This window comes from Euprymna scolopes, chromosome 32 (genome assembly GCF_053919585.1).
Source record: "Euprymna scolopes isolate OS-2025 chromosome 32, ASM5391958v1, whole genome shotgun sequence".
Taxonomy (NCBI): Eukaryota; Metazoa; Mollusca; class Cephalopoda; order Sepiida; family Sepiolidae; genus Euprymna; species Euprymna scolopes.
The window spans coordinates 96,552,848-96,568,621 of record NC_136513.1 but is presented as its reverse complement, the minus strand read 5'-3'; the positions used below and the strand labels follow the sequence as shown (position 1 = coordinate 96,568,621).

General features: G+C 23.3%; 1 protein-coding gene across 1 annotated transcript in view; it reads right to left on the bottom strand.

Annotated features, from left to right (window-relative positions):
* The window catches only part of LOC145256126 (uncharacterized), a 129,945-nt gene that overhangs the window by 39,990 nt on the left and 74,181 nt on the right, over positions 1-15,774 (bottom strand). The window contains exon 2 of the mRNA XM_080114710.1: positions 10,673-10,808. Coding sequence (XP_079970836.1) covers positions 10,673-10,808 — 136 coding nt within the window. The remainder of the gene's footprint in view (positions 1-10,672; positions 10,809-15,774) is intronic.

Genomic DNA, 15,774 nt, shown 5'->3' with positions numbered 1-15,774 from the left:
CATATAGAATATTTATATAAATATAATTGCATTTTAAATCATGTAGAATATTCAGATAAATATAATTGCATTATAAATCATATAAAATATTTACATAAATATAATTGCATTATAAATCATATAAAATATTTACATAAATATAATTGCATTATAAATCATGTAGAATATTTACATAAATATAATTGCATTATAAATCATGTAGAATATTTACATAAATATAATTGCATTATAAATCATATAGAATATTTACATAAATATAATTGCATTATAAATCATGTAGAATATTTAGATAAATATAATTGCATTATAAATCATGTAGAATATTTACATAAATATAATTGCAGTATAAATCATATAGAATATTTAGATAAATATAATTGCATTATAAATCATGTAGAATATTCAGATAAATATAATTGCATTATAAATCATATAAAATATTTACATAAATATCATTGCATTATAAATCATATAAAATATTTACATAAATATAATTGCATTATAAATCATGTAGAATATTTACATAAATATAATTGCATTATAAATCATGTAGAATATTTACATAAATATAATTGCATTATAAATCATATAGAATATTTACATAAATATAATTGCATTATAAATCATGTAGAATATTTAGATAAATATAATTGCATTATAAATCATGTAGAATATTTACATAAATATAATTGCATTATAAATCATGTAGAATATTTACATAAATATAATTGCAGTATAAATCATATAGAATATTTACATAAATATAATTGCATTATAAATCATGTAGAATATTCAGATAAATATAATTGCATTATAAATCATATAAAATATTTACATAAATATAATTGCATTATAAATCATATAAAATATTTACATAAATATAATTGCATTATAAATCATGTAGAATATTCAGATAAATATAATTGCATTATAAATCATGTAGAATATTCAGATAAATATAATTGCATTATAAATCATATAGAATATTTAGATAAATATAATTGCATTATAAATCATGTAGAATATTCAGATAAATATAATTGCATTATAAATCATGTAGAATATTTACATAAATATAATTGCATTATAAATCATGTAAAATATTTACATAAATATAATTGCAGTATAAATCATGTAGAATATTCAGATAAATATAATTGCATTATAAATCATATAGAATATTCAGATAAATATAATTGCATTATAAATCATGTAGAATATTCAGATAAATATAATTGCATTATAAATCATATAGAATATTTACATAAATATAATTGCATTATAAATCATATAGAATATTTAGATAAATATAATTGCATTATAAATCATGTAGAATATTCAGATAAATATAATTGCATTATAAATCATATAGAATATTTACATAAATATAATTGCAGTATAAATCATATAGAATATTTACATAAATATAATTGCATTATAAATCATGTAGAATATTCAGATAAATATAATTGCATTATAAATCATATAAAATATTTACATAAATATAATTGCATTATAAATCATGTAAAATATTTACATAAATATAATTGCATTATAAATCATGTAGAATATTTACATAAATATAATTGCATTATAAATCATGTAGAATATTTACATAAATATAATTGCATTATAAATCATGTAAAATATTTACATAAATATAATTGCATTATAAATCATGTAGAATATTTACATAAATATAATTGCATTATAAATCATATAGAATATTTACATAAATATAATTGCATTATAAATCATGTAGAATATTTACATAAATATAATTGCATTATAAATCATATAGAATATTTACATAAATATAATTGCATTATAAATCATATAGAATATTTACATAAATATAATTGCATTATAAATCATATAAAATATTTACATAAATATAATTGCATTATAAATCATGTAGAATATTTACATAAATATAATTGCATTATAAATCATATAAAATATTTACATAAATATAATTGCATTATAAATCATGTAGAATATTTACATAAATATAATTGCATTATAAATCATATAGAATATTTACATAAATATAATTGCATTATAAATCATATAGAATATTTAGATAAATATAATTGCATTATAAATCATGTAGAATATTTACATAAATATAATTGCATTATAAATCATGTAGAATATTCAGATAAATATAATTGCATTATAAATCATATAAAATATTTACATAAATATAATTGCATTATAAATCATATAAAATATTTACATAAATATAATTGCATTATAAATCATGTAGAATATTCAGATAAATATAATTGCATTATAAATCATATAAAATATTTAGATAAATATAATTGCATTATAAATCATGTAGAATATTTACATAAATATAATTGCATTATAAATCATGTAGAATATTTACATAAATATAATTGCATTATAAATCATATATAATATTTACATAAATATAATTGCATTATAAATCATGTAGAATATTTAGATAAATATAATTGCATTATAAATCATGTAGAATATTTACATAAATATAATTGCATTATAAATCATGTAGAATATTTACATAAATATAATTGCAGTATAAATCATATAGAATATTTAGATATATATAATTGCATTATAAATCATGTAGAATATTTACATAAATATAATTGCAGTATAAATCATATAGAATATTTAGATAAATATAATTGCATTATAAATCATGTAGAATATTTACATAAATATAATTGCATTATAAATCATGTAGAATATTTACATAAATATAATTGCATTATAAATCATATAGAATATTTACATAAATATAATTGCATTATAAATCATGTAGAATATTTAGATAAATATAATTGCATTATAAATCATGTAGAATATTTACATAAATATAATTGCAGTATAAATCATATAGAATATTTAGATAAATATAATTGCATTATAAATCATGTAGAATATTCAGATAAATATAATTGCATTATAAATCATATAAAATATTTACATAAATATAATTGCATTATAAATCATATAAAATTTTTACATAAATATAATTGCATTATAAATCATGTAGAATATTTACATAAATATAATTGCATTATAAATCATGTAGAATATTTACATAAATATAATTGCATTATAAATCATATAGAATATTTACATAAATATAATTGCATTATAAATCATGTAGAATATTTACATAAATATAATTGCATTATAAATCATGTAGAATATTCAGATAAATATAATTGCATTATAAATCATATAAAATATTTACATAAATATAATTGCATTATAAATCATGTAGAATATTCAGATAAATATAATTGCATTATAAATCATATAGAATATTTAGATAAATATAATTGCATTATAAATCATGTAGAATATTCAGATAAATATAATTGCATTATAAATCATATAGAATATTTACATAAATATAATTGCATTATAAATCATGTAGAATATTCAGATAAATATAATTGCATTATAAATCATATAGAATATTTAGATAAATATAATTGCATTATAAATCATGTAGAATATTCAGATAAATATAATTGCATTATAAATCATATAGAATATTTACATAAATATAATTGCATTATAAATCATATAGAATATTTAGATAAATATAATTGCATTATAAATCATGTAGAATATTCAGATAAATATAATTGCATTATAAATCATATAAAATATTTACATAAATATAATTGCATTATAAATCATATAAAATATTTACATAAATATAATTGCATTATAAATCATGTAGAATATTTACATAAATATAATTGCATTATAAATCATGTAGAATATTTACATAAATATAATTGCAGTATAAATCATATAGAATATTTACATAAATATAATAGCATTATAAATCATGTAGAATATTCAGATAAATATAATTGCATTATAAATCATATAAAATATTTACATAAATATAATTGCATTATAAATCATATAAAATATTTACATAAATATAATTGCATTATAAATCATGTAGAATATTTACATAAATATAATTGCATTATAAATCATGTAGAATATTTACATAAATATAATTGCATTATAAATCATGTAGAATATTTACATAAATATAATTGCATTATAAATCATATAGAATATTTACATAAATATAATTGCATTATAAATCATGTAGAATATTTACATAAATATAATTGCATTATAAATCATATAGAATATTTAGATAAATATAATTGCATTATAAATCATATAGAATATTTACATAAATATAATTGCATTATAAATCATATAAAATATTTACATAAATATAATTGCATTATAAATCATGTAGAATATTTACATAAATATAATTGCATTATAAATCATATAAAATATTTACATAAATATAATTGCATTATAAATCATGTAGAATATTTACATAAATATAATTGCATTATAAATCATGTAGAATATTTACATAAATATAATTGCAGTATAAATCATATAGAATATTTAGATAAATATAATTGCATTATAAATCATGTAGAATATTTAGATAAATATAATTTCATTATAAATCATGTAGAATATTTACATAAATATAATTGCATTATAAATCATGTAGAATATTTACATAAATATAATTGCAGTATAAATCATATAGAATATTTATATAAATATAATTGCATTATAAATCATGTAGAATATTTACATAAAAATAATTGCAGTATAAATCATATAGAATATTTACATAAATATAATTGCATTATAAATCATGTAGAATATTTACATAAATATAATTGCATTATAAATCATGTAGAATATTTACATAAATATAATTGCATTATAAATCATATAGAATATTTACATAAATATAATTGCATTATAAATCATGTAGAATATTTACATAAATATAATTGCATTATAAATCATATAGAATATTTAGATAAATATAATTGCATTATAAATCATATAGAATATTTACATAAATATAATTGCATTATTAATCATATAGAATATTTACATAAATATAATTGCATTATAAATCATGTAGAATATTTACATAAATATAATTGCATTATAAATCATATAAAATATTTACATAAATATAATTGCATTATAAATCATGTAGAATATTTACATAAATATAATTGCATTATAAATCATGTAGAATATTTACATAAATATAATTGCATTATAAATCATATAGAATATTTACATAAATATAATTGCATTATAAATCATGTAGAATATTTAGATAAATATAATTGCATTATAAATCATGTAGAATATTTACATAAATATAATTGCATTATAAATCATGTAGAATATTTACATAAATATAATTGCAGTATAAATCATATAGAATATTTAGATAAATATAATTGCATTATAAATCATGTAGAATATTTACATAAATATAATTGCAGTATAAATCATATAGAATATTTAGATAAATATAATTGCATTATAAATCATGTAGAATATTTACATAAATATAATTGCATTATAAATCATGTAGAATATTTACATAAATATAATTGCATTATAAATCATATAGAATATTTAGATAAATATAATTGCATTATAAATCATGTAGAATATTCAGATAAATATAATTGCATTATAAATCATATAGAATATTTACATAAATATAATTGCATTATAAATCATATAGAATATTTAGATAAATATAATTGCATTATAAATCATGTAGAATATTCAGATAAATATAATTGCATTATAAATCATGTAGAATATTTACATAAATATAATTGCATTATAAATCATATAGAATATTTACATAAATATAATTGCATTATAAATCATGTAGAATATTTAGATAAATATAATTGCATTATAAATCATGTAGAATATTTACATAAATATAATTGCAGTATAAATCATATAGAATATTTACATAAATATAATTGCATTATAAATCATATAGAATATTTACATTAATATAATTGCATTATAAATCATGTAGAATATTTACATAAATATAATTGCATTATAAATCATATAGAATATTTACATAAATATAATTGCATTATAAATCATATAGAATATTTAGATAAATATAATTGCATTATAAATCATATAGAATATTTACATAAATATAATTGCATTATAAATCATATAGAATATTTACATAAATATAATTACATTATAAATCATGTAGAATATTTACATTAATATAATTGCATTATAAATCATGTAGAATATTTACATAAATATAATTGCATTATAAATCATATAGAATATTTAGATAAATATAATTGCATTATAAATCATGTAGAATATTTACATAAATATAATTGCATTATAAAGCATATAGAATATTTACATAAATATAACTGCATTATAAATCATATAGAATATTTATATAAATATAATTGCATTATAAATCATATAGAATATTTACATAAATATAATTGCATAATAAATCATATAGAATATTTACATACATATAATTGCATTATAAATCATATAGAATATTTACATAAATATAATTGCATTATAAATCATGTAGAATATTTACATACATATAATTGCATTATAAATCATATAGAATATTTATATAAATATAATTGCATTATAAATCATATAGAATATTTACATAAATATAATTGCATTATAAATCATATAGAATATTTACATACATATAATTGCATTATAAATCATATAGAATATTTACATAAATATAATTGCATTATAAATCATGTAGAATATTTACATAAATATAATTGCATTATAAATCATATAGAATATTTACATAAATATAATTGCATTATAAATCATATAGAATATTTACATAAATATAATTGCATTATAAATCATATAGAATATTTAGATAAATATAATTGCATTATAAATCATATAGAATATTTAGATAAATATAATTGCATTATAAATCATGTAGAATATTTACATAAATATAATTGCATTATAAATCATATAGAATATTTACATAAATATAATTGCATTATAAATCATATAGAATATTTACATAAATATAATTGCAGTATAAATCATGTAGAATATTTACATAAATATAATTGCATTATAAATCATATAGAATATTTACATAAATATAATTGCATTATAAATCATGTAGAATATTTACATAAATATAATTGCATTATAAATTATATAGAATATTTACATAAATATAATTGCATTATAAATCATATAGAATATTTACATAAATATAATTGCATTATAAATCATGTAGAATATTTACATAAATATAATTGCATTATAAATCATATAGAATATTTACATAAATATAATTGCATTATAAATCATGTAGAATATTTACATAAATATAATTGCATTATAAATCATATAGAATATTTACATAAATATAATTGCATTATAAATCATGTAGAATATTTACATAAATATAACTGCATTATAAATCATATAGAATATTTATATAAATATAATTGCATTATAAATCATATAGAATATTTACATAAATATAATTGCATTATAAATCATATAGAATATTTACATAAATATAATTGCATTATAAATCATATAGAATATTTAGATAAATATAATTGCATTATAAATCATATAGAATATTTAGATAAATATAAATCATTATAAATCATGTAGAATATTTACATAAATATAATTGCATTATAAATCATATAGAATATTTACATAAATATAATTGCATTATAAATCATATAGAATATTTAGATAAATATAATTGCATTATAAATCATATAGAATATTTAGATAAATATAATTGCATTATAAATCATGTAGAATATTTACATAAATATAATTGCATTATAAATCATATAGAATATTTACATAAATATAATTGCATTATAAATCATATAGAATATTTACATAAATATAATTGCATTATAAATCATGTAGAATATTTACATAAATATAATTGCATTATAAATCATATAGAATATTTACATAAATATAATTGCATTATAAATCATATAGAATATTTAGATAAATATAATTGCATTATAAATCATATAGAATATTTACATAAATATAATTGCATTATAAATCATGTAGAATATTTACATAAATATAATTGCATTATAAATCATATAGAATATTTACATAAATATAATTGCATTATAAATCATATAGAATATTTAGATAAATATAATTGCATTATAAATCATGTAGAATATTTACATAAATATAATTGCATTATAAATCATATAGAATATTTACATAAATATAACTGCATTATAAATCATGTAGAATATTTACATAAATATAATTGCATTATAAATCATATAGAATATTTACATAAATATAATTGCATTATAAATCATATAGAATATTTAGATAAATATAATTGCATTATAAATCATATAGAATATTTAGATAAATATAACTGCATTATAAATCATGTTGAATATTTACATAAATATAATTGCATTATAAATCATATAGAATATTTACATAAATATAATTGCATTATAAATCATGTAGAATATTTACATAAATATAATTGCATTATAAATCATATAGAATATTTATATAAATATAATTGCATTATAAATCATGTAGAATATTTACATAAATATAATTGCATTATAAATCATATAGAATATTTACATAAATATAATTGCATTATAAATCATATAGAATATTTACATAAATATAATTGCAGTATAAATCATGTATAAAGCACGCATGAATATAATTACACGTAATAGTTAAAGAAAATCGAAAAAACTAATAGGACATTTATTAAAATTAATGTTTTATAAGAGTATGCAAATTAGCTAGATCTTATTCTAACCATTTCACGATCCATATATAACAAGGTTGTATTTTCTTTTTAAATAAATAGAAAAGGTGTCTTTAACATGAATATCAATACACAACAAAAAAACAAATTTATAAGGGTATAGATTACCCTGAAACAGGTCTTATGTGAAAAGTACCTTTTGAACCTGAAATCTGCTGCACAGTCTTATCAGTTGTCTCGCTTGAAAACGTGACTCATTCATCAAATCCTCATATCGTCCATGTTAGTTCTACGGTGCCTTACCTCTCCCCCTTGCTTCAGCCTTACATCACTCGTCTCTGGGTAAAATTCTGTATAGATCTGGTCATTCTGACATGCACTCAAAGCGACCTTTATCAGAATTCACACAGGCTAACTTAATCGCTACTTACTGATGTAGGATCTCTACTATGTAACTGGTATGTAAGCGCAATACAGTTTTTGTTGTGTTATAAAAAGAATCGATTTATGTTCTTAGTGAAATTAATTCACAAAAGAAATGTCTCGCGCGTGTTTATATGCGTGTGTAAGTAATATAGATATATGTGCGTATTTGGCAGCGTCGCATTGTGTATGTGTGCGTGTTGGTTTACCTTGTTCGTCTTAGTGCGTGTTAGTGTGTGTTAGTACGTAATAATTATTTTCTATTTTCCTTGCTTTTGCCATTGTGTAGAAATGTGCGCGCGAGACAGAGAAAGCTTGTACGTCAGTTACTGAGCTTTTTGTCACCTCCCTCATCCCAAAAGAGTGGGTTGATCAAATGTTTTTGGAGTTTTTCAGTCTGGGTGCAGCTAATGCAATCTGAAGAAAACTGATTTATTTATATTTATCCTATTATTTTGGGGGGTCTATCGTCATCAGTTGAAGTTCGCATGTTCCTGTGAAAACTTTCTTTGCGTTTGAAATTGGCGAAGGAAGCGGATCTAAGCGAAGAGGAAAAAAACAAAGAAGTTGGCCAAGTGAACCTTTGCTTTCTAAAATTAGAATATTAAATATTTCTTTTTCTATATTTTATCGACGGTGCACATGGTGGATAACTTCTCCATCTTGGATTTAATTGTTTCTTTTGGTCGAATATTAGTGAGATTAATTGATATGATAGTGTTTCAGTGGTTACCGACACGGAATGATGACCTGAGTCTATCAAGTTCGAATCCAGTTCGTTCCACAAAAATTGCTTTCACTTAAGATGTTGGCAACCTTCATGTGGTACTTCCCGTAACTATCCGATGTCTTTCTAGAAAGAAGTCTGACTAAAATAAATACCGGGGAAACCAATGCCAACAACAGAATCTTCGAATTCATACTATTATGTGTGACAAAAAGCTATTGGTAAGAAAAAAAAATTGCTAAAAATGTTAACTTCTTGTTCTATATCTGCCTGTTTGGCTTTGATCGGTGAAATACAAACATCCTATATCATAGGAAGCAAGATAGTTAATCTATAATATAAATCTCACCTCTCTGTTTAAATGTATGTATGTATGTATGTGTGTATGTATGTATGTATGCATAAAACTTCCGACAGAGATGACGGGTTTTCACGAGATCGGTATCGTTTTGAAAGACGACAAATATCGAAAAACTGACTAAAAACATTAATTTTTTAACCCTCAACTTTCTTTCAGTTTTTTACAAGGAGGGTCGCGTTTTCGCCGATATTTTCGAAATTCAACTTCTCTTTTCTATTGACTAGCCTTAATTTAAATCTTCGCCACTTCTAGTTTGACGATGAACGCAACGGCAAAGACGTCACGTTTTTTTTTTTTTCACGTTCGCGGCACGGGTTCGAGCCTGCCTGGCTACTACCACATTTTTTTTTGCTCAACATACACTTCCAAACACCCAGGCTAATTATGATAAACAGAAATGTGCACGTCTCCAGATATTTTTTACTTTACTGTTGTCATTTCCGCTTTACCAATGAATACTAATGCTTACCCCGCAGAGATTTGTCTTGGAGTTCAGCATGACTGTCATCCGGTGAGCCTCGCTCCTACCCAGCATTTGTTCTAGTTCTTTAGATTTCAGATTCAGAAGGGCACAACCGTCGTAACCGAACAGGATTTCTTGACATCTAAAGATAAGAAGATAAAAAAGAAATCAGTTAAATAATTTCAATAATCGACAAGGTCAATTTGAAGGACAACCAGTAACAGTATATTATTTTTATTTGTCTCGTATATATATATATATATATATATATATATATATATATATATATATATATATATATATATATATAGATGTTTTTATTTGTTTTTGTTAGCGATACTTTCTTGAATGAATTCAAGTATTTATACGAAAGTGCATTTTTACCTTAATGCTTATTGGGAACAATTTTCCCATTGACCAATCTGGTACCCCCTTTTAATGGGGAGCGACATATATATTATTTTTAAAATATAATTATCCACTGACACGTGTTTCGTCGTCCACGACTCATCAGAGTGGCTGAATTTAAAAATAATATATATATATATATATTTATATATATATATATATATTGTGTACAGAAAGTTGTTAGTTGAGACAGATCATTGGTATCGTCGGTTTCAAGCCCGATAATAAAACCTGTTTAAGGTATCCTTATCAGAGATGAATATTGGCTGAAGAGAGCTTGATAAGGATACCTTAAACGGGCCTTATTATCGGGCTTGAAACCGACGGTACCAATGATCTGTCTCAACTAACAACTTTCTGTGCACAAAATATAAATACGCTCTTAAAATTTGGATTTTCCTTTTAATTGAGCACTCTGCTGGAATTCTTTTTCAGAGTGGCTGAATTTAAAAATAATATATATATATATATATATATATATATATATATATATATATATATATATATATATATATATATATATATCATTGTTAAGCTGGATTCAATCCGACAATATGAAAAAAGAATGAAGTTGGAAGGACCTGAATACTCAACGTTTCGACCGATTTATGTGGGCTTTTTCAAGTAGGATGGCCATATATATATATATATATATATATATATATATATATATATATATATATACTTTGCAGTACATGATTGAGTTTTGCAAAGCAAAGTATTTTCCTCTTTTTGGAGAGGAATTTGCAACGGACAACAAAAAAACGAAGATTTTGCGTTTCTTCGCAGAGTGTTTCCATGATTCTTCTCTGATATCAGCAGAAGAATGAGAATCAAAACTTTCTCATTTGAACATTTTAATAAAAAGATACAAAGAAAAGAGCAGCGAGGAATACGTTTTTTCTTCAGTTACCTTTTTCAAAAGTGAATTACATTGTAAAGCGTGTTTTACGAATAACTTAGACCAGGTATGTAGACTTTCGATTAAAAATAATATTTTTTATATATATATATATATACATACTTGGGGATCACCGCTTATCAAGGCCAGGAAACAGAGAGAACCGATTTTACAAGAAGTAGAAAGCGCAGTGGATCTAATACTTGAACTTCAAGAAAGATTGGATGAGAAAGAAAGACCAAGAAATTTCAGAATCCATAAGAAACTTTGAAACTTTTTATAAGATTTTTATTTCATTATTCCGTTACTTTCGTCGATTCACCAATATAAAATGGCAGTCGATTTTCAAGGTAGTCTCTAATTCCCAGTTTTAAAAAAGTACGCTTACGTTACCACTAAACCTAAGTCCAGGTACAGTTGTCACTCGTATTTAGATGAATGAACTTTCATTGCTATGTGTACATATTGAATGGACTCATAATTTTTGTAAGTGGGTCACCGCTTATCAAGGCCCGGAGGTAATTCAAAGACAAGCATTGATAAGTGTTAGGTAGACGGTGAGACAACACGATCAGTAATGATGGAACTTGTGTAGGCTTTAATTACTTAAGAAAACGGCTCAATTTTTTTTTTACATAGGCATCACCACATTATCAAGGCCAAGAGGCCACTCAAGGATAAGGGTTAAAGAGTGTACAGTAGAAATTGGACAATATAGTAATCATTAGTAATGAAAATTTGGTAAATTTGATAACTTATATGGAACGGCTCATCAAGAACTTATTTATGTTAGACTTGAAGACAACCATATTGTAGTCAGCCGGAAAGCAGGAAAACGGAAGACAATTCCACAGGCGTGCAGTTCTAAAAAAGAAGCTTTGTTCATGGAATCTACGTTTAGGTTTAGGCACAGATAAAGAGTGGGGGAAATTATTGATAGTGTTTACAGCTAGACGAGTGTTTCTTGTGAAAGTTTGGCGAGGGGGGACCATAGATTGAAGCTCAGTCGAACATTTTCCATGAAAATAACGATACATCAGAGACAAACTCGCAACATCTCTTCTGTGAGATAGAGGTTGCAGCGAAGAGAAAAGGACATCTCCTACGAGGCTACGAAGTTTATTTTGAACTCAATTAAAACTTATTTACATTAGACTTGAAAATGACTGTTATAGTCAGCTGGGAAATATCCCCATTGTATTATGCTCCACAGACGAACAGTTCTAGAAAAGAAGCTCTGTGTTGTATAGGTAACACCGGGGAAATATCGAATGCATTGCATACACGCAATTATGGATCTGGGCAAAACCAGATAAAAATCGTGTTGCTGGGCGATGATATCAACGCTACATTCCAATCGAATAGTCGCGGTCATGAAACAATGAGAGAATATATTTTAACTGGATTGACAAAAACGACTTTGAAATCTAGTGGGTGATTTCTATTCCCTACACTATTAGCATCATTCTAGAGACATTGCTAGTCTTTTTCTACTCTCGTTATTTTTATGGCTTCACTCTATGATTCCACACTTTTGTAAAATATTTACAACAAAAACTCGTCTAGCTACAACTGTTGCATAGATGACGGACAATTTTAGGATAATGCATGCAAATATCGGATCCGGGCAAAACCAGATGCAAATCGCATCGCTGGACGACGACGTCAACTCTATATTTTGATCATAAAATCGAGATCACGAAACAATGAGAAAACATATTTTACTGGATTGTAAAGAGCAATAGAACATTCGAAATTTCCAAATGAATGTCAAAATAAGCGAATAGTCACATTCCAATTAAGAAATGTGGTTGATGTCAATATAAAACATAAACGAAGTCAGTTAGTCAGAAAGAGAGAGAGAGAGAGAGAGAGAAAACAATGACTCTTCTACTGTTACCACACCGACCAACCACACTAACACACATACTGACTTGAACTCCATCTCTCCCTGTAATGTAAATAAAACTTGATGTTGATTTGACGAGTCTTTTTGTTTAATTACAAAAACAAAAAAAAAATACTAATGGTATACATTTTGTTAAAACTGGGACCATAGATTGAAGCTCAGTCGAGCACCTACCATAAAAGTAACGATAAAGCAGAGATAGACTCACAACATCTCTTTTGTGAGAAAGAGGAAGTAGGGAGGCGAAATTTGTATCTTGTCAAGGAAAGAAAGGGTACTCTTCTGAGTTCCTTCCAAGATGTGGCAACAGTACTACATTTTAGGGCGTATTTGACTTTTGTACATGTAGAGGATAGCGTTCAAAGTGAAATACTTTGTGTGATGTTTAGTTCACTTTGCAATAAAAAAAAACAGAAATCAGAAAGTGAAATAACATTAGCAGATCTATCAACAGCGTTATTTTTTTAAAAAAAAAAAGAGATTAACGTGGTTTGGATATGTTTCTCGGCTAACATGCTCCAGCTATGTAAAGAAATCACTTCGGAGAAAATTTCATTCAAGATAAATTAAGGGAACGACCACAAAAGAAATTGGTTAACTAGATCAAAGTTGAAGCTAGAATAAAACTCCTGACAGCTAAAATACTGTTTTTAAAATGATGGTAATTGATGGGATTTTGTTTTCAAGTATATGTTGAAGTATCTTCGGAATATATACATAGTAAACATGCGCTGTAGTGCATGTTTCAGTGACGCATGCGTATAGCAGACGTTGATAAGCTATAGACATCCTGTAAAAAGCAAAGAAGGGAAGTACAGAGAATTGCAATTATTTCTGATGAAAATTCGGCCTCCAAGGATATGTTTCTTTGTTTCCAATAAAATAAGTGACTACCTAAACGAGATATTATGCTGAAACTAACCCACTTGATAAAAGTAATGTTCAGATAAAAACCTTTGAATTGACACTGTTTAACCGTTATCTCAAATGGATATATCATATAGTAAGATTCTGGGTAGTCGAATGTTGACCACTAACAAAGAAAAGAATCTAAGATTTGTGCATCATAACATCAGTCAAGTACGTAAAGTATCTACTTACGATTAACCGCTGTAACCTAAACTACTTAAACTTCGCAAAACTTGCAGCAATGCAAGCTGGAGTTTTGCGTGGGTCAGTTTTGTATTCGTGTTAAATATTAAGAACCCTACGTCAGTAGCGATTAAGTTTGCTAGTGTGAATTTTACCAAGGGTAACATTTAGTGCATGTCATGATAACTTTTATCTGCATACAGAATCGTGGCCTGATACGAGTGACGTACATGTATGTAGAAATGTTGTATTTCTGCTGATGATACACTAATCTATGAAAAAATAACAATATATCTTTACTGTTGGTGATGGTTATGGATGTTTGGTTGTTCGGAATAAGATGCACACAAGAAGAATTCAACATGTTGATTCTTCTTAGGCTCAAATCATAAACCAACAACGATATCATTGTCCGTTGTTATTATATAATCATTTATAACCAACTGAAACACCCTTTGTTCGGATGATAATGCCATTGTAGCCAGACGCAAAGGGTGTTTGCTAAGACCATTATCGTTTCACTAAATTTGCCTGATTTTGATTATAAGTGCTTTTTGGTAATAATAATCTTTAAAACATCAAGCTTTTAACTTATATTCCTTTTGACAATTGATCAAGTTTGTGTTTCTTCACGTGTGCCTGTGTCAGGGGCATAAATTTTTATTCAAATGATCTTTTGGTACATTTGATAATTATTTTCTATTGTTTCTTGCATTTATCCCGAGGTGCACGCTTTTATCAAAATGATTTTTAGGTACGCAGGGCCTAAGTATTAAACACGATGTCAGATTTCTAGTT